General features: G+C 41.6%; 1 protein-coding gene across 3 annotated transcripts; it reads right to left on the bottom strand.

Moving 5' to 3' along the window:
* Positions 1 to 658: 658 nt before the first annotated feature.
* SFPQ (splicing factor proline and glutamine rich) lies at positions 659 to 17,735 on the bottom strand. 3 transcript variants are annotated; one of them, XM_035019138.1, is made up of 13 exons: positions 16,787 to 17,735; positions 15,687 to 15,875; positions 15,041 to 15,342; positions 14,846 to 14,941; positions 13,530 to 13,726; positions 13,346 to 13,430; positions 12,885 to 13,002; positions 12,486 to 12,534; positions 12,284 to 12,405; positions 6,662 to 9,850; positions 3,452 to 3,494; positions 2,287 to 2,374; positions 659 to 1,345 (listed from the first exon to the last, which is right to left on the bottom strand). In XM_035019138.1, the coding sequence occupies exons 1-10, from the start codon at positions 17,594 to 17,596 to the stop codon at positions 9,713 to 9,715; spliced, it is 2,106 nt and encodes a 701-aa protein (XP_034875029.1). In that variant the 5' UTR covers positions 17,597 to 17,735; the 3' UTR covers positions 659 to 1,345; positions 2,287 to 2,374; positions 3,452 to 3,494; positions 6,662 to 9,712. The 3 variants fall into 3 exon arrangements, with proteins under 3 accessions (XP_034875029.1, XP_034875030.1, XP_034875028.1); XM_035019139.1 differs by lacking the exon at positions 6,662 to 9,850; XM_035019137.1 differs by having other exon boundaries at positions 1,252 to 1,345; positions 3,452 to 9,850.
* Positions 17,736 to 23,102: the final 5,367 nt, after the last annotated feature.

Here is a 23,102-nt window from a genome sequence, read left to right as displayed (position 1 = left end):
AGGTAGCAATCAGAAGTTAACAAAATTGAACCCCCCCCCCCCCCCAAAAAGACTGAGGGACACCTGGGTGGCTCAGTCATTAAGCATCTGCCTTCGGCTCAGGTCATGATCCCGGGGTCCTGGGATCAAGCCCCGTTATCAGGCTTTCTCCCTCTGCCTGCTGTTCCCCCTGCTTGTGCTCGCTTTGTCTCTGACGTAGTAAAATTTAAAAAAAAACTGAGAAGATTCTGGATTTGGGATAGCTGGCCTCTTACTTGAAGAAATGCCAACCACAGTTAGCAGGGCTGGGAGCATGAAATAAACAGGAGGGTCTTGATCTCATCCCTGCCTGGTACACAGTTTTCAAGGCAATCCCATGGGAGCAGTGACTGCTTTGGCTTTCAACTCTTCCTTTGTGCTTTTTCAAGTAACACTGAGCAAGATGTTCTAAATTCTGAGCTTCCTCTACTTTATTATGGCAAGCTAACAACTTAGTGCTTTCTGAAATTCTGCACTATTAGTAATGTGGCCCCCAGAGACATAGCAACAGAATTACCTTTTAAACATAAATGCCTCATACCTTTTCCTGAACAAAGCTGGCAAAGCTGGTGCCAAAGAGCCCTTCGACTAACCTCTTGTCAAGTTTCGAGAATGACTAGAGTGAAGGGAGAAAAGCAGATTTTACTTCCAAATTTCTTTATTAAGCAGATTTTACAGTCAATTAGAACAATCTTTTCCCTACACTTATATTCAAAGAATCTATCCATATTTTACTATATACGAAATTCCACTTTATTTTAACTTCAAGAAATTGCTACTCAGGGTAACCCAAACATGTTCTTTGGCAAGATGTAATTCTGTCTTTGCTTCTTTGTGAAGTAATGTGAGTACCCTTTAACCATCATCTGACAACTGTTTTGGGAAATACAAAAGTGGGATACAAAATGGTATTATGTCTGAAACCCAATCAAGGAGGGGCATGTAGTTAATTGCTGTTATTTGTCACATACTGATTTTAGGAATAAAACCTATAAAGAATAAAGGCAATTTAAAAATACTGACGGCTTTATCAGTTTAGTTAGAACAAGGGCCTAGGAAGGGCCGTCAGGTTGATCAGTTAATTAATGTTCAAGCAGCTCTGCCAAAAAGCCCCAAGAGTCCTGAATTATCATGTTCTATGCCCATGTCACCTAAAAACAACGTGATGACACATAAGGAAAATTTTAGAAAACAAAAAGTCCTACTTAAAAACAAAAACAAATAAAAGCACAATCTGATTTAAAAATGTCTTTATTAACAACAATTAGGCTGCTCATTCCTCTTTGCCCTCTTCCTCATTCGTTTTCTGGACACAGTTCACCTCATCCTGCCAATTAAAAGAAACAATTACTCCAAAAGATGTTAAGAATCAGAGTTGTCAAACACTTATCATTTAGCACCAACCAAGTAAACGTTCTGACACCAAAGTAATACTAATCAAGGAATGAGGTATTAACAGTATTTACGATCTATATAGTTAAGGATTAAGATGCAGATTTTACCACTAGACTTTGTCACCAGCTAGTTGATTCAAGTTTACTTCTTCCATTTACTAGAACTTTAGTAGCAACCACTCTGAGAAGGGAGATCTCTTAAGACACTCCATTAACTGGCACCTTCCCTAGGTTTAAAATCTAGTCAATTACTTATCACTATTTCTACTTTTTCCACCTTACTCTTGTTTAAATGATTACGACAGCCCTTTAACTGATATATCCATTTGTATTAGATGGCGGGGGTGGGACGGACAGGAAGCTACTGTCCACCTACTACCTTTTTGTAACAAAAACTACTGGCACACAGCCCTGTCCATCTGTTTACATACTGTCTACGACTGCTTTCCCGGCTTCAACAACAGAGTTGAGGTGCGCTTTAAGATTGCCAAACCTTCTAGGACATCATTAACTCTAGGACATCATTAACCCATCATATAACTATTTGGCTAAAAAAACAGGCAACTTTCAATTTTCCAAACCCTCTTTCGCACAATTCTATGGACAGAGGTTAACAGACGTACAAACTCCTACAGAAAACTTAAGTCCCTGTTTTTCTGAGGCTTGAGTCAAACCAACAAAACAAGGTCTACAACCTCAAGAGGGCTGTTAAAAAAAGGATATATTCAAGTATTATAAAAACATCGTATTTCCTACATAGGAAGTTTTAACATAGAATAAGTTAAAATGAAATATTTACACACAAGTAGTTATGCTTGTAACACCCAAGAGTTCTTCTGAAGGCAGTTTACAGAGTAAGAAACATTCAACTTACTTAAGATACTTCCTCAGTCTAACAAGTTGTGGCTTTCCTTCTTGGCTCACGTTGTATGATGTCATCTCGAGACTAAGAGCTTATCCACCTATCATTAAAAATATAATCTTATTACAGTAACATGTATAGCGTATTACATTTTTATTAACTTTTAGTGTGTACATCTTATTCTCACAACAACAAGAGGCACATTGTGGGGCCCAGGTCTGGGTTCCAATCAGTATTTTTCTTTTGTTTTGCTCTGTTTATTGCTTAGAAAAAACCTGGTAAATACACCATGGTTACATTCTTCTAAATTTTCCTCACACACACTTTTGGGATTTTTCCTCCTACCCATGACTGGACTGTTCTCTACTATTTGCTGGATAAGTAAAAGAATCTTAAGGGAGATTCTGAATGGGTCAGAAGTAGAATTTAGAGTTCTGAAAATGTGGCATTTCTCCACTAATTCAAGCCTTCTTTGATGTTTTTCTTTACATAATCCTGTATCTTTTCTTTTTTTTATTCTTATGTTAATCCCCATACATTACATCATTAGTTTTAGATGTAGTGTTCCATGATTCATTGTTTGTGCATAACACCCAGTGCTCCATGCAGAATGTGCCCTCCTCAATACCCACCACCAGGCTAACCCATCCTCCCACCCCCCTCCTGTATCTTTTCTTAAAATTGAAACATAACATACAATATTCTATTAGTTTCAGGTGTACAACATAGTTTCAACCATGTACCTTTTGTCGATTCTTCCATTGTCTGACACTTTTATAAATAAACAAATAGTCCCCACTTCCCAACTCACATCCACGTTTTTTGGTTTCTTAGATTTTATTTACTTGAGAGAAAGAGAGAGAGCGTGCGAGAGAACACAAGTGGGTAAGGGGCAGAGGGAGAGGGAGAAGCAGACAGCCCAATGCGGGGCTTCATCCCAGGACCCCCAGGGGATCATGACCTGAGCCGTAGGCAGATGCTTAACTGACTGAGCCACCCAGGTGCCCCCACATGTTGTTTTCAAAAACACATGGATATTATGATATTACCTTAGGAGAAGTAAACATCTTAAAAATCAAACACGTTTCACCCCACAAAGCTAACTCACATTCCTTAACCGTTACAACAAATCACACTCGAAACTTTTCTACAGGTTAGGACTTCTAAGGAAACTTACTTGAGTGTGTACTCCAGTATCAGCCAACATCAATCATTCTTACCTAAAGAATAATAAGAGAAAGTTAATATAAAAGACAAGGGTATAAAGGTTTGAAAATGCTAGTTAACTTCAAAATTTAAAGAGTAAAATTCCAGAGACAAAGATTAGGGGCAAGTTACAGCATTAAAAAAAAACAAAACAGGAAGAAACTTGATGGGGGGGGGGAAATCTAAAATTATTCTTATGTAAAGTAATAAAGTAGACAGCTCAATTCAAATAAAAACTGTATCTTATTTAAAATACAAAAGCCTATCTATTTTCACCAGTCTGAGCACAATCAAGTTTGACTGCAACCCAAAATATACTATCCCTTATGTGAAGGTATGTGACAACGTTTACCTTACCAAATGAGTTTTAACATCAGCTCTCTTTTCATATAAAAGCACATACCCTGCTCCCCATTCAAGTATGTCTTCCATTCTCAGGTGGACTGACCACCTGCAGCAGGAGTCCTCCAGGAGTGCCCTCCCCATTCCACAGTACACAACAATGCAGTTGTTATCCTGCAATCCTCTGCATTTGCCTCGTTCTTTCCCTCCCAAGTCCTCACTGAGTTTTCAGTTAGGGCAGGGAAGCTAGGCCTTATTCGGGACAGCAAGGAACCTGAGTTTTTCTGAGGGAGAAGACATTCACCTTCACCATATATGCCTGGCAGGGCCACAGTGCACAAAAACCAGAAAGATCAGCCTTAATTCAAGTTCCAGGTTTTTCTTCCTCCCTGATCATCAGTTACTGCGCCAAGGGGATAAAAAAAAGAGCTCCCTGTTGCACATGTACCATCCATAAGGGATACTATATCGTTTTGCATTCTCCCCCATTCTCCAGATTATCCTATCCTGCATCCACCAGCCCCCTCTTCACCCTCCAAATAAAATCTTTTCAGCACTGGTGTTCAAAAGCAACATTTTTATGGTTGATGGTTTACCAACTGTGAGATTTCCACAGTTGAGTCTTAAAAATTGCCAATCATTATCTAGCAGCAATGACAGATGATTAGGAGCAGTCAAATCCTCAGAATTCTTTCCCTAATAGGCAGCCATTTGAGAACTGCACTAGCTGACAGAGAACACTGAAACATTATCAGCAAAAGCCAAAACCAAATAAAGGCCCAGAACAAACATCCTGGCTCTCTCAAACCTGTCCAAAATCATTAAGGGAAAGGCAGTAAATGCAGGACTGTGGATCATGTCACTGCAGCTGACAATGATTAACAATAGGAGACATGCAACCCCCATTAAGGTTAAAAGTCCAAAACTAGTCACACGCATCTCTTTTCTTGGGGAAAAATGAGACTATTATGCATTCTTTGTAGGTTTTGCAACCTTGTGTGAAGAGCACCCATTCCATTTCTTTCATCTTTCAGAAAGCACCGGTATCTGTTCCAAGGGCCTAACAGTACGAAAACGCATTCTGGCATCACACCTCTGAACCTTAGACCATTCTCATTAAAAAGAATAATTTTGGTTTGTAACAAGAAAAGACTATGAAATACAATGCAAGCACCTCGGTATAGTGTTGTTACTGCAACCCATTTATTCCCAGCTTTTTGAGTGAGTGATTTTAAGATCCTCTACACTAAGATTCACAAATTATAGCTACATACAAATCGAAACTAGTAAGAATCGACTTAAGTCACAGGTTTCTCATTTGAAAGTGCAAAAACCTATTCATCTTGAAATAAGCAGAAATGAAGCAAAATTAACCCCCCTCCCCAGTGATGTTCCTCAAGTCCACAGATTATATAACAAGTACATTCTCTCAAAATTGTTATTGGCTGTTAAGAAATAAAACTGAGCTTTTATTTCTAAGCACTCGAATCACTAAATCACGGTAGCAAGCATTGGCCACCGATTTAATGAATTATGCCACAGGAAAACCCCATCAGGGTTGTATGTCAATTTAGCGACATTCTCTTGTCACTAATACTGAGCATTATGTTTGCACTGCATTGTATTATTAATATAGAGCTGAACTAGTCACCATTTGCTTTTTTACCTAACAGGAGAGTCAAGGTATTTGCTTGAACAGACTACATTATTAAAGTACCAATTTGTCCCCACCTTGTGAATTGCTTGCCAAAGAGCAAGCCATTTTTCTTGATACAATGGAAGAAAATTCTCATAGTCATGAAGAGTTTTCACCGGCATTTATGCAAAGTAAACCGAACTTTCCAGTTACAGAGCAGAAAGCATTATACATGAAAGCTGTTTCTCATGCATACTAGCTAAAAACCAGCTCGGGAGACCAAAGTTAAGTTGAATTGAGGTCTGGAACAACAGTCGATGCAAAGCTTACAAAGCTTAAGTCCTAAGTAACAAAAGAAGGTGATTCTGAAGTTGTTTTTTTTTTTTTTTTGGTGAACATTTTGGATTATATAACATCACATCCCTAAAGCTAATAAGGGAACCAAATTCGAAAAGCTACTCTGAACATTTGCAGTTATCCTACAGAATACGACGAAGTCTTAGGATTGGGAAACAATTCCCAACATGTCTGCAACTGCAGGCAAGTCAACATGCCACACCACTTTCCCCCAGGTTTAGAGCATAGACATATTTAGACAAGTCACGTAACTTGTACTATACACATTAGATTCCCGCCTAAGCCCACGTTAGTAACAAAGGTATTCCCATGAAGCCCATTTAAAAAAAAAAATTTAAATCACATTACCAAAAAAACTGTACTTTTAGTCTTAATTCACTCAACTTGCAGAATAATTACCAAGATTGCATTCTGAATTCGATATTCCTGACCTATGAGGTCAGTTTGCTCCAACAGAGACTCAGTATCGCAGGCTATACAGTCCGTGTGAAGATGCTAAAAGCGCTCTACCTCCCAAGTATGGTTTGACTCCCTCTCCCCCACACCACTGACGTGCTCCAGGTTCTCTTCAGTTACAATGCAACTAAAGGAAACCACGCAACTGAATCAGACATACCAAAGAATCAAGTTTGCACTTTTTATCTGAGAACTGCAACAGCACTGAATTCTGCCTGACAAATTACAGCTCTAAACCCAAACCCACGCACTTTTGATAGAAACTAGCTTTACCATACAAGTGTTAGGTGCTGCACTGTAATTTCATTGTCAGAAGTGTGATGTCAGAATGCCCACGGAATAAAAGTACATAGCAAGTCACCAAGTTAGATTATATTGCTTGTTACCTACCTGTATGCAGTCGGCAATGAGAATCTTGGAGCAAGCAGGAATACTACATCCGGGTCCTAATGTCCATTGCCATTTGCGGTACTACGTTCCTCACAGTTACGCACTGCAGAAATGCTGGCTAAATGCAGTTATGTAGCAGGCCACTACTTTAATAGTGCACAATTGCAGTCCAAGAACACCAGAAAACATTCCGCCACAACATAGTGGCTTGCCCAAGAAAAGCCAAGAATCTAAATTTTTGTCTGCCATAATATGCCACTCATAAAAAATTGCACAGGCGTAACGTTACAATTTCCCAAATTATTATGTTTATATTAGTGATATAATACATCTATACATAAAAGAGTGGTGGGGTTTATAGTACTTCTTTAGGAGTTTAATTAGTGTTCTAAGCCAAGAGGATTATGGTTTCACTGAATGTGAGCCATTGGGTTAATCTTATAAAGTTCCTAATTAAATACACTAGGGTCTCTTAGAGAACGCAGTTTTTAAAGATTAGGAGTAATAAGCTTAAAACGGATCAGTGTTCCTCTTAAAATTATGAGAGAAAGTGGAGAAGAGGAAATGGGGGCAGGTGGTTTCTTTAAGTGAGAAAAATGGCTAAAATACTTCAAAAGTACTACATTCCCTTTCCCACCCCACATTTCATTATCAGCTTTTAGGAAATTCCTTTTTAAGATGATTTAAATTCACATTAGTCTAAAGACTATCATATGCATTGCAAGACTTATTGAAAGTCTATTTGAGTATCTTACAACCCTTGGTACACTGCTGTTTCAGTGATGAAAGGCAAAACTTAGTTGAAACTAAGCAACATTATCTGCTCAACAACGTTTAGCACTTCTACAGCCCACAGTAAGGCTATCAAAGCCACAACTTTCAGGAGATTATCCATTAGCATCCTTCACCACTCTTCAAAGGTACAGTACTAACAAAAGCTTATTTTAGGGGTCTGTGCCAGCATCCCTTATAAAGAAAGGCATGTAATCTGAAAAATAAACTGAAACATTAATTTTATAGGCAGATTTTCCCACTTCCCCACCAGCCCCCGCCCACACACATTCAAGTTCACCCTCTGTGGGTGTCCCATGAACACCCCTTATTTTATGATTAGTGGAGTCCCTACCATACAATTCAATCAACTTGTAATGGATTCCTTTCAAATCCAGACCCTTGTTTCCATACAGAAAACCTCATACATATCACCAGTTGATGACTTAGGACAAAACTTCCTCATTGATAGAATTATGGTAGAACTACTACCGATTTCAAAGTGTCTTGGTGAAGAAATAATGAGCATTTTCTAAGGAGATTCTCTTCCTTAATTAGCACACCATGTACCTGTCAGTCACACCACCATAACTGGGTGACATGCCTTTATACTCCACTAGTGTTTTACTTTTAGTATTATCCAGTTTCCTATGCAGAAAGTGCTCAATTGTTTCAACAATAGGTTTCCCTTTGTACTCAGGCACAATACTAAACCAGCATTTTAACCAAGATTTGATTTAGAATTTTACTTTTGCCAATTAGCACCAAGAACAGAGGTGAAAAGGAGGAAGACACATTCCATAGTAAGAGTTCTGTAATGTACAAATTTGAATGGAAACATAACTAAGAACAAAGCCAAACCATTCAATTACTTTACCTAATTTTAGGAAGTTGTTCCTCTGCTAACAGATATGCACTGGGAAAACAGGTTCCCGTTGTACTAGGAGACAACAGTAACTAAATCTACTTGAATATTAAGTCAAAATGTCTTATCCTAATGGAAGGAGATTCAATGAAGTTGACAATCAACTGACAACACCATCGAAACACTCCAACACTTTATGATGGGAGGAAGGGCTATTTGTACTGTGTAGCATAAGCAACTCTCTCCAGATTTAGTGCTACATCGAAAGTAAACTATGGAAACACAAGTTAACAAATATTTTACAGTAAGAATCGTTATCTGCAACCCTATTTGTCATTAACAGTCACCACTAGTTTACTTAGACAAGAGAACAAGTAGATTTTTATAGTCCTACAGATTTTGCCCACCAGCAGTAGCACAAGGAGATATAAAAGTTACAGAGTACAAATGCATACATAGCTAAACCTACTTTATGGTTACTACGCTTCTTACTTTCGAGTTGCATTTTTCAAACTAAACCCCATCTTCATAAATCGCTTGAAGTAATACATGAAAAGGCTTCATGTTTAACAATCTTTAATTCAAACGTGAAAGTTCAATACAAGCCATTTGTAGGGCTTGGGACTTGTTCTTTTAAAAACAAGAATGGAGGAATGCAACAGAATGAGCTTTCCACTTTTTCTTCAGAAACTTTCAAGGAAAGGATAGATCATAGGGCCATAAAGAGCCATTTAGTCATACCCACTTTCTCCCCCTACCAATAGTCTTTCACCCATTCCATAATCTTAATACACATTCCTGAAGGAAGATTTACAGTTCAGCTTGCTTACATAACCATTTAAAAACACTTAGCACCAGCTTGCTTCCTCTAATGCCAAACAAATCAAATCATGAAACTACTTCAATATGCATTTCTTCTTTTTAAAACAAGGGGTACTTATTTGTAGAAAGCAATACTTAGCCTACAGATCCGTTTCCCAGAGATGGCATGTGCCACTCGAAGGCCTAGACACGCTCATGCTTTCAAAGTGGAATTCCTAGCCTAATGTGCATAGAAGCATGAATGGCGAAGTTGAAGATCAATATTGTGACTATTTTTTCTATTTATTTGAAGCACAGTAAAAAAAAAATGGGTACACTTTGGAAATTCAGTGGCACAAGGTACACTGCCATAACTTGAGGGACATTATACAGTTAAAAAAAAAAAAGGAAAAAAAAGGAAAAAAATTCCCCTGTTTGAAACACTGCATTACATAATTTTACCTGCCCAAACAGACCATTTACAAATATTAGGTCAATAAACTGCTAACATCCATAAAAAGGTAGCTTTCTTACTAAAATGCAAGAATTTAAAAGATTGGTATCTAAACAAGAAAAGACAAAAACAAACTGGAATGAAAACCTAGATATCACATCTAAAATCGGGGCTTTTTGTTTGGGCCTTCATACTCTTCTCTCCCTCTACCATATCCTGCTGGAGTTCCAGGCCCCATTCCTCTAGGACCCTGTCCACCCACAGGTCCCGCACCTCCCTGCCCAAAGCGCTCAGTACGCTATTGGAACAGTAATTAACAGTTCATTATATGTAGTTGATGTCCATGTGTGTTAAGTAATTATTTTAGAAGGTTCCGTAGTCAACGTTCGTCGATACAATCACCAATGAGTCGATCCACAGGTACCGGGAACATAGAAAGGAAAAAAGGGTAATTTGAAAATTAGTTTACGATAATACATGCCTTGTGGTATGTTCCCACTTGAGCCATTCTCATACACCTGTTTCAAAGAATAGGTCTTCCCTGTAGTGCTAAAAAATTTAAGAATTAGTGCAGATGTGAAAACCCATTCCAAAATGAGTTTTAAGAAATTTCACATCAGATTAACCCACTGGAAAAGCTTGCAAACTTCTCACTTTCAAAGTCTGAACAGGAAATTTAATTTCCAAGTAAGCCTAACAAGCCCAACCAGACAGATTCAATGCACTCAATGAAGTGACAAAGACCTACTCACCAGTTAGTGGCATGAGCTGCATAAGAAACCTTGTGCTTTTCAAGATCTTAAGACACATCTGCTAAGTTGCAGAAACCTTAAAAGGTTCAAAGTTTTAATAAAATGCTACCAGACTACAAAAAGAAAAAGCATAAAAGACTAGCAGATTTAGTCACTTAACCGGCACAGTTACTTCATTAAAAAAGTGTTGCCATATTCTCACAGGTATACGACCTTCAGAACCATCACTATATAACCAGAGACAATTATGTTCACAGTAATAGCCAATACTGTTGCAAATTGACTGAATATACAGCCCACCCCCACACCGGCCCAGCTTTTCCTTCCGGTCTTTGAAAGTCCACTGGTTAGCTATGATTCCATGTTTTGGCTATCTCCCAAACAGCCTAAACACCAAGCTTCGGTAACTGCAATAAAGCAGGATTTCACTATTCCACCTAGTTTTAAGTACTTCTAATCTGAGAAACCTATATTCCCCCAACAGAAAAACCCTATAGATTTGCAAAGCACAGAAGCCTCAATTATCTTTCAAATTCCACTCAAAGTAAGTTACTGAGAGCATCACTCCAAAAATGGGGGGGGGGGGGAATGCATCAGGGTTTAACTGTTCCTATACATAGTTCCAACATGTTTCCTATTAAATAGTACAGGGCTACTTAAAAAACTAAATCTCAATCCTTTAAACTATTTCTCAAAATCCTAAAAATCTCAGGGTTTTAGCGCATTATGCTATATATCGCAAAAGCTCTAAGAAAATTTTGGGGTTTCACGATTATGTTATTACAACATCTTAGAACCCTACCTGTTACATGGGACATACAAAGAACCTTAATTGTGGGAACATCACGTCAAATTAGATTTTATAAATTTGATACAAACCTACAATCTACCTTTTAGAAAGCATATAAACCAAAATGTTACCCACAGTATTTTTAAAATTTAATTTAAAGAAAGCTAGTAACACTATGTTTTAACCCAACCAGCTATTTATGATCCTAATTCTCAAAAAGCCTTAAGTAGATTTTAAATAGATGAGGCCCCATACTAAATCCTTATACTCCTATATGTAAAATGAATCTAACGGGCTACGTGCTGCAGCTTCCCTCCTTTGCCAAAAGCCTGCAGGTGAACCAATTCAGATTTAGTTCAGTTGTGAAAATGCACTCTTCTCTAAACCCACCTCTTAATCCAATATTCAATTTTCCTACGGATTTGTAAAGCCCTAACACAGCCACTTAGACCAATCCACTTGGTGGTTTTAAAGCATCCTGATAGGCTATCTGTACAGTTAAAATATGAAAGCATCAAGAAGGTTCAGATCAAATGCACACAACTAGTATGCTTAAAATTGTCACTCATTTTTGCTATCCTGTAGCAAAATAGAGATGTCAGTTTATTTTAGAAGGTGCACCTATTGACAGGCCCAACAAGTGGGAAACGACGAGTCAAAACAGTAAACAACTCCCTTTTCATGGGTAGAAACCACACCAAATATAGGTCAAAGTCCTACACATCACTAAAACATGCCTAAAACTATAAACTACAAGTCTGATTCATACTTATGGCAAATATCAGCTTAATGAATGACAGTTTGCCATTTGATTACTCTTACTTGTATGTAGAATAATCAGATACATCATCTAACATTTAGAATTTGGATTTGCCATGTGCTAGAGTGCAAAAGTACACAAGCAATATAATGGAAAGCACCTATGTCTACTTATTGCCAAAGAGAACTCCAACATACTACTGACAGCATTGACTTCTTGTTGGCAACCGTTTGTTTAGGTTACCGCACACTGAGTTCTTCTATGTTGCCAAAGTATTCCTCAATATTATGATTTACATGATAAGGGAACTAAAAAGAGGTCCAGTTACCTACTTAAAAAAACAAAAACAAAAACAAAAAACAAAACACACACACGTAAGTTGTGAAAAATGAGAATTTCCTTTGTACTACGTCATACAGGATACATTACCATGTCGCTTCCCATCATGGAACCACTCATGGTTGCTGGTGGGACTCCAGGATTAGCTTCATAACCTATGCCACCACCACCACCTAGAGGTGGAAATTTCTGGCCTCCTGAACCATAGGGATCTAGGAAACAAAAATGCTGGTTACAACTCAACCAAAACATTGCTCTCTAATGGTATTGCTAATTTGATCTTCAGGCTTACCTCCCATGTTCATTGCTCCTCCACCACCCATTCTCATGTCTCTTTCTCTCTGCAAGAAAAAAAACCCCTTTCATACACCTGTACTATACCTCTACTAAGAATTCTTGAGAAGACAGAAATTTCCAAAACTTAAAAAAAGGTTAAGACTACATTCAGAACCAATATTCTAAAAACAGTTGGTGAGACTCAGTTATCAGAAAACCCGTAAAGCTTCTTCCCAACTAATGAAATCTTTAGGCCCCGCCAAGAAAATAAAACAAAGCGAATTAATCATGATAATGACACACTTGTAAAAAGAACAGCAGTGAAGTGAAAGGTCATTATTTGAGTAAAATTTCATTTTAGTACCTACAAATTTTGTAGACAACTCCAATTACATTTCAAAAGAATTTTACTTACTGGATCCATGTAGCCCATCCGGCTATAACTTTCCTCTCTTTGGCGTCTCATTTGCTCTTCCATTTCACGCTGACGAATCATCATCTCTTCTTCCCTTCTACGTCGTTCTTCTTCTTGCCTAGAAATATTCATCAAGCATATAAACTAAAGTGCCATCCATATCTTTTAAAAGCCAATTTGAAGAAAGCTAGTAGTTTGCCTCATAACTTTACAAGTCTAGGTTACAGCAAACACACATGAAGGTCTGGAGAGAGCGCAGATTAGACTTAGAAGCATTCTGGCAACAAAAACAGGCGTCATTAATCAAAACCTTACACTCCAACTTTGTGTTAAACCAACACTGTCACAGTAGTATTTAACCTCTCTGCACTCCATCACACTCACCTGCCAAATTTAGGTCTATCTTTTCCTCTAAATGTTAACCCAGAAGCAAAGGCTAATTAGCTTAACAAAAATTTTACCTTAGTTGCATCTCTTTACGTTTCTGCATTTCTTGATTGTGAAGTTCTTCCATGCGTCTTAATTCTTCCTGGCGTCTCATCAGATCTGAACATTAGAAAATTGTTTTGAATTCACATTAATGGGGTTCTAAAAAATTCAAAAAGCAACTGATCCTATCGGGGAAATTTACAGAGGGTCTTTTACCTTGACGCAAAAGATTTGCCTGATGCTCATGATAGGCATCTTCCATTTCACTTTCCAATTTGTCTTTTGCATCTTTCATGTTTTTTTCAACTTGTTCCCTTTGCTGTTTTTCCATTTCATCCAGGGATTTCCATCGCTGAGAATATTCATACTCAAATGTGCCATGCTGGGCAAAACGAGGAGGCGTTTCTCTCTCCCTGACAATATTTAAACATGAACCAATTTGGGGACACACACAACAAATACTACCTGGTTGCCCTAAAAACACAGATGTCCCACCTGGCCTATCACATGTAAGAAATGCCAAAAGGTATAGGCCCCCTTGGTTCAGGTAAAATAGCCCTACATCAAAAATGACATGTTCCGGGGCGCCTGGGTGGTTCAGCCGGTTAAGCAGCTGCCTTCGGCTCAGGTCATGATCCCAGGGTCCTGGGATCGAGCCCCACATCGGGCTCCCTGCTCAGCTGGGAGCCTGCTTCTCCCTCTCCCTCTGCCTGTCTCTCTGCCTACTTGTTCTGTCAGATAAATAAAATCTTAAAAAAAAAAAAAAATGACATGTTCCAGGTGTGCCTGGGTGGCTCAGTCAGTCTGACTTGATTTTGGCTCAGGTCATGATTGAGCCCTGCCTTGGCAGGGAGTCTACTTGAGATTCTCTCCCTCCACACCCCACGCGCACTCGCCTCTAACAAATAAATCTTTACAAAATAATAAAAAATATAAAAATAATAGGTCCCAGAATGATGCAGTAATAGAGAATATAGGACACTGGAGATAAATCCTACCGTCCCCATTTCCTAATTTTATTTCCTCTAACCGAATTCCTATTCGAGTATTTTTTTTCAATCCTTAAAAAGATACCTATTCATCACACCATTGTTTTTAAGGACAAAACTACATATAAAATGTACCTATCTCAGCAACAAACATTAAGCATTTGAGTATCTCTACTTCAAAACCTCTATAAACTTCCTGAGCCTTAGATTTCTCTCAAGCACATGCATTTCAAAGATTTTTGTATTCTCTAAGCAAAATTGAAAAATTATTACAAGTTCTCATTTACAATTAAAAAATGCTTATTTAGATTAGGGGGGCCTGGGTGGCTCAGTGGGTTAAACGTCTGCCTTCGGCTCAGGTCATGATCCCAGTGTCCTAGGATCGAGCCCTGCCATCAGGCTCCCTGCTCCGCGGGGAGCCTGCTCCTGCTTCTCCCTCTCCCTCTCCCACTCCCTCTGCTTGTGTTCCCTCTCTCGCTGTGTCTGTCAAATAAATAAAATCTTTGAAAAAAAAAAAAAATGCTTAGATTAAATCAATCTTACTTTTGATACATTGGATTCTTCTGTGCAAGTTTTTCAGGAAGGCCATCTTCATCATCTAATTGTTCAAGTGGTTCCACAATGACTGGACGAGGAGTTCTAATAACAAAAATGGTTCCATCTTAACTGGTTTCGGTTTTATCCCAACTTCTTCATCCAAGTTAATAAATTAAAAGTAGGATAAGCATATGAACTTACGTTGTCAGTAAGAAAACACCTTCGCTGCATCTTTCAAAGGCTTTTCTTGCTGCTGGTTTAGAAGCAAATTCCACAATGCCTTTCCCTGTAGATCTTCCACGATCATCCACAATTACAACAGCCCTTTCAATAGGACCAAATTGGCTAAAGGCTTCTTCCAACAGTTCATTGGAAACATAAGGTGAAAGATTTCGAACGGAGAGGGCAGCAGCATGTGTGGCAAAGCGAACCCGAAGCTGTCTACCTCTCATGGGTGTATCATCAAGTTCAGCTTTGGCAATTTCAGCCAATGCCCTAGATTCCTGAAAGTATCAGACACACTCATGTTAATATAAGCTCAACGCTGGTTAGTGCCCACTCTAAAACTGTCAAAAGCCTAACTCCCACTCCCTTTCTTCCTCCAGCTCAGTTCAAGTATCTTCAGGCAGCCCTCCCTGACACCACCCAGGGTAGGTAAAGGTCTTACCCACCCACTCCTCTCTTTTCTTAGTATCAATTATTCACAACATGGCATCTTTTTTGTAAAAATGGTGAAAATTATTTAAAGACCAACTTATTGCTGTTGGTTTGAACACCAGAGTTTGTAATAGTGAAAAACAAGAAAAAAAACCCTCTAAATCCACATTAAAAAAAAAAAAAAACTCACAAGTTTAATAAACCCAAATCCTTTGCCTTTGTTGATAAAAACTTCTCCTGGTTCTCCATATTTAGCAAATAGTCTTTTGAATTCATCCTCTGTGATATCAGCAGGTAGATTCCCAACAAACAACCGACAACGCTGAGTGTAAGTTTTCTCTCCAGGCCTCCTCAAGAGAGACAAGTTGGCTTTAAACCCCTAATGAAAAAGGAAGGAAATTTTCAGAAACCAGTGACCTTAGCAAGTAGAAAAATCCAGTTTAACAGTGTTCGCTGTTCCCAGACTGGGTTAATACCACCAATCGGGTTGCTCTTCTGTTCCATTTAAAGTCAAGATTCTGTATTTGTCGTATTTCCAACTTAGTAACCATCCAAACATCAAACAGCCCAAACCATCCAGAACACTCGAGAATAGACCTACAGCCCTCTCTAGACTCGACTCAACACAAGCAACCTCATCAGCTGTCTATGTTGAGTGTCCCTGACAAACCTAAATCGTAGCAGACATTAAGTTGAAATGGTGATCAAGTATTAAATGAAAAAAGAGGGGCGCCCGGGTGGCTCAGTCGTTAAGCGTCTGCCTTCGGCTCAGGTCGTGATCCTGGGATCGAGCCCCGCATCGGGTTCCCTGCTCCGCGGGAAGCCTGCTTCTCCCTCCCCCGCTCCCCCTGCTTGTGTTCCCTCTCTCGCTGTGTCTTTCTCTGTCAAATAAGTAAATAAAATCTTTAAAAAAAAAGTGATCAAAAACCTGCTGTCACCCGCACGACCTGTGCCTGCGCTTTAAGGCCGGAACTCCCCCGACCTCCCCAACCCTACAATTCACGCTCTGCTCTCGTTCCCAAGATCCGCTAGCTTTAACAGGGCCCAGCACAGCTTCTCATCGCTGCCTCCTCGGGCCACCCTCCCTCGGTCCTCCGCCAGGCCGGCCTAGCCCGGGGCCAGCGAGCGAACCCACGCCGTCGGCCCCTCGCTCCGGCAGCGGCCCCGCCCTCCACCGCCCGCGCGCACGCGCCTTTTCCGGTCTCCGACAAAATGGAGGCTGGGAAAGGAAGGAGGAGGGGGCCGCCGCCATCTTAGGGAAACCGACGCGTAGCTCCGGGAGACACTCACCTCTGAGTCGGAGATCTTCTCCTCGCTGCGGCCGCCGGGCCCGCCGGGTGGGGGCCCCTGGTGGTGCTGCTGGTGGTAGGGCGGGTGGTGCTGCCGGCCTCCGCGGGGCTCCCCGCCGCCTCGGTGCGGCGGCTTGGGGTGGCCGCCAGGAGTGCTTAGGCCCGGGCCGCCGCCGGGCTTCGGCCCGCCTGGCATTTTGCCGCCTTTCGGGCCTCCGGGTCCTGGGCCCTGCTTAGGCCCGGGGCCCGGGCCCCCTGCGGGGGGAGGTGGCGGGCCCCCGGCCTGAGGCGGGGTGGTGGGGACCCCGCTGCTCGGCGGCGCCGGCGGGGGCGCCCCGGGGGGCGCCGAGGTGACAGCGGGCGGCGGGGTCGGGGTGGGGCCAGGCCCCGTAGGGGCGCCGGAGGTCGGAGGAGTAGCAGGCGGTGCCGAGCCGGAGGCCGGCGGAGCGCTGCCCACTCCGGGAGCCGGGCCGGGTCCCTGAGGAACGACGGGCTTGGACGAGTCCTGTGGCGGCGGAGGCTGCTGATGCGGCGGCTGATGTGGTGGCGGCTGAAGCGGCGGCGGCGGCTGCTGTGGTGGCGGCTGCTGCGGCGGTGGCTGCTGCTGTTGCTGGTGGGGAGGCGGTGGCGGGATCGGGGGCTTGGGGCCACCCTGGCCCGGGCCGGGACCCATGGGTCCGCGGTTCTGATTGAGGCCCATGCCGGGTGGCGGGGAGCGGAAGTCGTGGAGGCCGCCGCGGCCACCGCCTCCTCCGCGCCGGTGGAAGCCGCCACCGCCACCGCCACGGCTCCGGAACCGGTCCCGAGACATGTCTGTGATCAAGGGGCGGTCGAGGCAGAACCGGAGAAGACGCTCAGGGAACGTGGAGGCCACCTTGCTTCACACAAGATGGCGGATGACACAGGCGGCGCGCCGCCTTTGTCCTCCTCTTATATAGGCCAGCTGGCATGGCCCCGCCTACCTCTCGATCGGTAGCTCCAATAGCCAATTGCAAGTACGGTACTTGATGACACTAAGTTACGGAGCGCTAATCTTTCCGATTGGCTTCCGGATGAGAGGAGGGAGGCCTGGGGGGCGCTGAAGTTGCCAGTAGGCCAATGAGCGGAAAAGGAGTTGGCTGTAGGCCACTGTGATTTGCTGTGAGAAATTTGAATGGGTTCGCCAGAGCAATTTTCCCTGATAGCCAAGGCCCTATCAGCTCCTGGGGAGAGATGTTAGAGGACCCTTTTCTTTCTTGATTACCCCCAAGAGCTGCCTGCCGGTATTCTTGCCCGGAAAGAACAGATGTTCTCCGGTTCAAAAGCATAAATTACTTGTACCTACTACCTACTCTACCTTGCGCTGGGCCAATTAAATTAGAGAAATAAAATCTTACCGATTTCACACACACAATCTTACTGATTTCATTTTGGAACCTCGCCGGAGTTACAGGTTTGTTTTAGCAGTATAAACTTCGGAATAGGCTTAGGTTAGTGCACTCTTTGTTCAAAAAGAAAAGAAGTTTGACTGTGTACATGCGTGTGTATAGACTAGTAATTTACAAACATAAATCACGGAAGGAAGATAATATTTTCTTTAATTCCACTGGCAGTGGGGCGTCTGCCTTCGGCTCAGGTCATGATCCCAGGGTGCTGGGATTGAGCCCCGCATTTGGCTCCCTGCTCAGCGGGGAGTCCGCTTCTCCCTCTCTCTCTGCCCCATCCCCCTGCTTGTGCTCTCTCTCCCTCTCGCTCCCAAATAAATAAATAAATAAATAAATAAATAAATAAATAAATAAAATTCAAAAAAAAAAAATTCCACTAGCACTCAACACTTCCTGAACAGATTAAGATACTTTAAAACTACAATGTTAAAATATCTATATGGAATCAAACAATGGGCAGTATCCTTACTTCAAACTCTCTAACTTTTAAGTACCCTAGCCATGTCCCCTAATACCCCTCCAAGTTACTGTCATCTATGGACCTTTTGATGGATCACTCCTTCCTCAGTTAATACTAGCTCATGGCTCATTGTCTTCCTTTCCATCTCTACTTCTGCTCATCATTCAACATCTATTTGGATGACTATCCAATACTACTCTGTCAAATTCTTTACCTCCAACAATCTCCCCTTCCATCCTATAATACCCACCCAACCCTCATCATAGTCACCCTGTGTTTTTTATTGCCAGTAACTACACCATCTCTAAAATCTCCTTTCAAGCATCTCAACTGTCTGATCAATAGTAACTCTGATTCTTTGACTTCCTCAAAACCTTCAAATCATTAAATGTATTACTTTTTCACTTTCACATTCCTATATTCATAACTTCTGTCACCAGGCTTAGATGTTATGATTGCTTACAAATACAATTCTTGTTTTTCTCTTTCTCCATTATACTCACCTGGTAAAACCCCAATTCTAGTTGGACCTAACAATTCATTTTCTTAACAAGAGCTGAGGCTTTCACTTTAAATTCTTGACCACAAGTCTCAAAAGGGCATTAGACTTTTTCCTGGCAATCTTACTGAGTCTCACTAGTAAATTCACTTTCCCACTTCCCCACTTCCGGAGATAGTGTATTTCATGCTTTCTCTCTTCAAACTTTTACACCTTCTTCTCTCACTTCACCATAACTAATTCTCCTATTTCTTTGAGAAAATAAAAATCATCAGAGAGGAACATTCTCATTAGATGGCAAGCCTCAAACCTACTTGTATTTGTACCCATCCTCTCTGTCTTCCTTCCTGATACCATGAAAGATGTGTTTTTGCCCCTATCAAAGGGCAGACCCCTCCTCCAGTGCTGTGGATTACCCCGCCACTCCCCGCATGCCTTCTCAAGGATTTTTCCTTGCTGTCATCAATTACTTCTACTGGAACATTACCATCTTAAAAAAAAAAAATAAACAAAACCTTCCCTTCATCCTTTCATCTCATTTCTTCATCCTTTTTTACAAGAAAACTAAAACAAGTTGTCTACACTAGAGGTCTCCATTTCCTCACCTCTATTTCCTCTTAAATCCACCCCAATCTATTGTCCACCCTTCTCCTCTGAAAGGATGCCTTGCCAGGGATGCCAGTGATCCACATGTTGCAAAATCCAATAAACACTTCTCTATAATCATCTCTTTTTACCTGTTAGTGACCTTCCACATAGATGGCCCTCTGTCTTTCATGAAACACTTTTCTCACTGGCTTCTGTGACACCACACTGATGATTTTTCTCCTGTTTCAGGGATCCTTCTCCATTGCTGACTCCTCCCTCGTAGGACTTCTAAATGCTGAGATATTTCAGAGCTCATTTCTAGACACTCTTTAACAACTGTTCTCTCCTTATATAGATAATCTCTTCAAGACCAAATACCATCTAAATGTTAATAATCTTTAAATTTATATTTCCATGGTAGGGTAGGTCTGTCCTCTGAGTTCCCATGTCATATATTCAACTACTTATTAGACCTCTCCCACTTGGAGGTCTCCCTGGCATATCAGATATAGTATATCTAAACTGGAGCTCTTGATTTTATCAGACTAACTTGTTCTTCCCCACAGTCTTCCCCAGCATACTAAATAGCATCACCTAGTTGTTAAAAAACAACAAGGATTCATCCTCATCATAAAATCCAAAACTCGGTTCTAACCTACAAAGTGTATCATGAATCCATTTACCTCTCTCCATCCCTACCACTATAACCTAATCTTTTTCACCTCCATCTCTCAGTTAAATTACTGCAACCACATTTTAATTTGTCATTTTTCTCTCTTTCTGGGTGCTCTCTAATCCATTTTCCATATGGCAGCTAGGGTGACCTTTTAAGAAATATAATTCAGGGGCGCCTGGGTGGCTCAGTCGGCTGAGTTTCCCACTCTTGATTTCTGCTCTGGTCGTGATCTCAGGGTCACAGGATCAGCCCCTCACGGGCTCCCTGCTTAGTGGGGAGTCTGCTCAAGATTTTCTCTTTCCCTCTTTCTGCCCCTCCCCCCGAATAAATAAATAAATATTTTTAAAAATATTTATTTATTTGAGAGAGAGAGAGAGAGAAAGCGCCCTCGTAAGAAAGGGGGGAGGGGCTGAGGGAGAGGGATAAGCAGACTCTCCACTGAGCAGGGAGCCACCCAGGCACCCTGAATATAAATAAATCTTTTAAAATCCATAATTCAGATGTCATTTTCCTCCTTTATTTAAAGGCCCTACAGTGGCTTCCCATTGCTCCTAGAATAAAATTCAAACACCTTACCAAGTTCTACAAAGCCTGACCTGATCTGACCCGGGTCTGCTTTCCCAGTCTTTTTTTTTTTTTTTTTTTTTAATTTTGTTTTCATTAAGTAAACTCTACCTCCAACATGGCGCTTGAACTCACAACCCGGAGATCAAGAGTTGCATGCCCTACTGAATGAGCCAGCCAGGCGCCCTAACCGTTTTATCTGTCTAGTTCCCTGACAACATCCACTTGTTCTTAGGATTTATCAAGTTACTTTGTCTGGACGCTTTTTGCTTCAGGGTACTTGGACTTGCTGTTTACTCAGTCTTGAAGTGCTTCCCCCCACCCCACCCCCACAACTTTCTGCAGTTATGGCTTCTTCATTGTTCTGTCTCAGCTTGAATGTCGCCTCAAAAAAGCCTTCCCTGCCAACCACCACATCTAAAATAAGCCTCCGTTACACCATCCTATACATGGTGTCCTGTATAGAATAGCTCTCTTCACACATTGTATTTATCTTGTGTGTTTCTTCACGTGTTTATTGTTGATCTCTGTTAGGCTGGAATTCTGAGCCTGAGGTGTTTTTTGTTTGTTTGTTTGTTTGCTTGCTTTTCTGGGAGAGAAAGAGTGAGCAAGAGAGAGCACAAGTAGGGGGAGGGGCAGAGGGAGAGAGAGAAGCAGACTCCTCACTGAGCACGAAGCCCGATGGGACTCGATCGGGGCTCAACCCCGGGGATCCTGAGATCATGAACCTGAGCCGCCCAGGCGCCCCAGTTAGACTGGGATTCTGAGTCTGAGTTCTTTAAGGCTGTACCGCGGTAGCTAACACAGACACTAGCACAGAGATGCTTCATAAATATGTGTTGAATGAATGAATGAAAGCATACCACTTAAAAACTGGCTCTGGTTCCATCTCCAGGGCCTTGTACGAAGATCCTTCATTCTTCTAACACACTTCCTAGGTGGTACGTACTCCTTAGGGAACTTACGTGCTGAGCGGTTTCTCAGTGCTCAGTAAATACTAGCTATTGTTAGGAAAAAATCAAAGACCTCTAAATGCATTGACTATTGAAGACAAAGGGAGTTCAGTAAAAAAGTCTTGTTAGTGTATTCTTGAAAAGGCAAAGAAATTTGTAACACTTTTTTTTTTTTTTAGAATCTGAACTTTATTTATTTGGGGGCTCCTGGGTCACTGACTCTGTTAAGCATCTGACTTTTTTTTTTTAGCATCCAACTTTTGATTTAGGCTCAGGTCATGATCTCAGGGTTGTGAGATTGAGCCCCGAGTCGGGCTCTGTGCTGGGCGTGGAGTCTGCTTAAGATTCTCTCTCTCTCCTTCTCTCTCTGCCCCTCCCCACCCTTTAAAAATAAATAAATAAAATAAAAATGAGTTTTATTTATTTTATTTATTTTTATTTTTTCTTAAGTAGGCTCCATCCCCAGTGTGGAGCCCAACGCAAGACAAACTCACAACCCTGAGATAAAGACCTGAGCTGAGATCAAGGGTCAGATGCACCAACTGAACCACCCAGGCACCCCTATTTTATTTATTTATTTATTTATCTATTTATTTAAGATTTTATTTATTTATCTGAGAGAGAGAGGAAGAGAGAGCATGAGCGGGGGGGAGGGGCAGAGGGTCAGGGAGAAGCAGGCTCCCTGCTGAGCAGGGAACCCAAGGCGGACTTGATCCCAGGACTGCAGGATCATGGCCCCTGAGTCGAAGGCAGACGCTTAACCAGCTCAACCACCCAGGCCCCCCCCTATTTTATTTATTTTAAAGCAAGCTCTATGCCCAATGTGGGGCTTGAGCTCATGACCCCAAGAGCTGCATGCTCTACCAACTGAGCTAGCCAGGCACCCCTGTAATACATTTTTTAAGCAAGTCTATTCTTGAATTTAACAGTAGATTAAAAGAATGATCCACCACAACGAAGTAAGGTTTTCTTAGGAATAGTGGAATGTCAGGGCGCCTGGGTGGCTCAGTTGGTTAAGTGTCTGCCTTCGGCTCAGGTCATGATCCCAGAGTCCCTGCTCAGTGGGAGCCTGCTTCTCCCTCTCCGGCTCCCCCTGCTTGTGCTCTCTCTCTGTCAAATAAATAAATAAAATCTTACAAAAAAAAAAAAAAGC

This window comes from Mirounga leonina, unplaced genomic scaffold (assembly GCF_011800145.1).
Source record: "Mirounga leonina isolate KUSES-001 unplaced genomic scaffold, KU_Mleo_1.0 Mir_173, whole genome shotgun sequence".
NCBI lineage: Eukaryota > Metazoa > Chordata > Mammalia > Carnivora > Phocidae > Mirounga > Mirounga leonina.
The sequence above is the reverse complement of the archived record's forward strand: the minus strand, read 5'-3'. Positions and strand labels throughout refer to the sequence as shown.

Excerpts from the sequence above, each read along its gene's own strand:
- SFPQ (XM_035019138.1), bottom strand. The coding sequence starts at position 17,596 with ATGTCTCGGGACCGGTTCCGGAGCCGTGGCGGTGGCGGTGGCGGCTTC. Across the intron at positions 12,406-12,485 it reads AGGAGCAATGAACATGGGAG|ATCCCTATGGTTCAGGAGGC; the intron begins GTAAGCCTGAAG and ends TTTGTTTCCTAG. Across the intron at positions 9,851-12,283 it reads CCATGATGGGAAGCGACATG|CGTACTGAGCGCTTTGGGCA; the intron begins GTAATGTATCCT and ends CTGTTCCAATAG.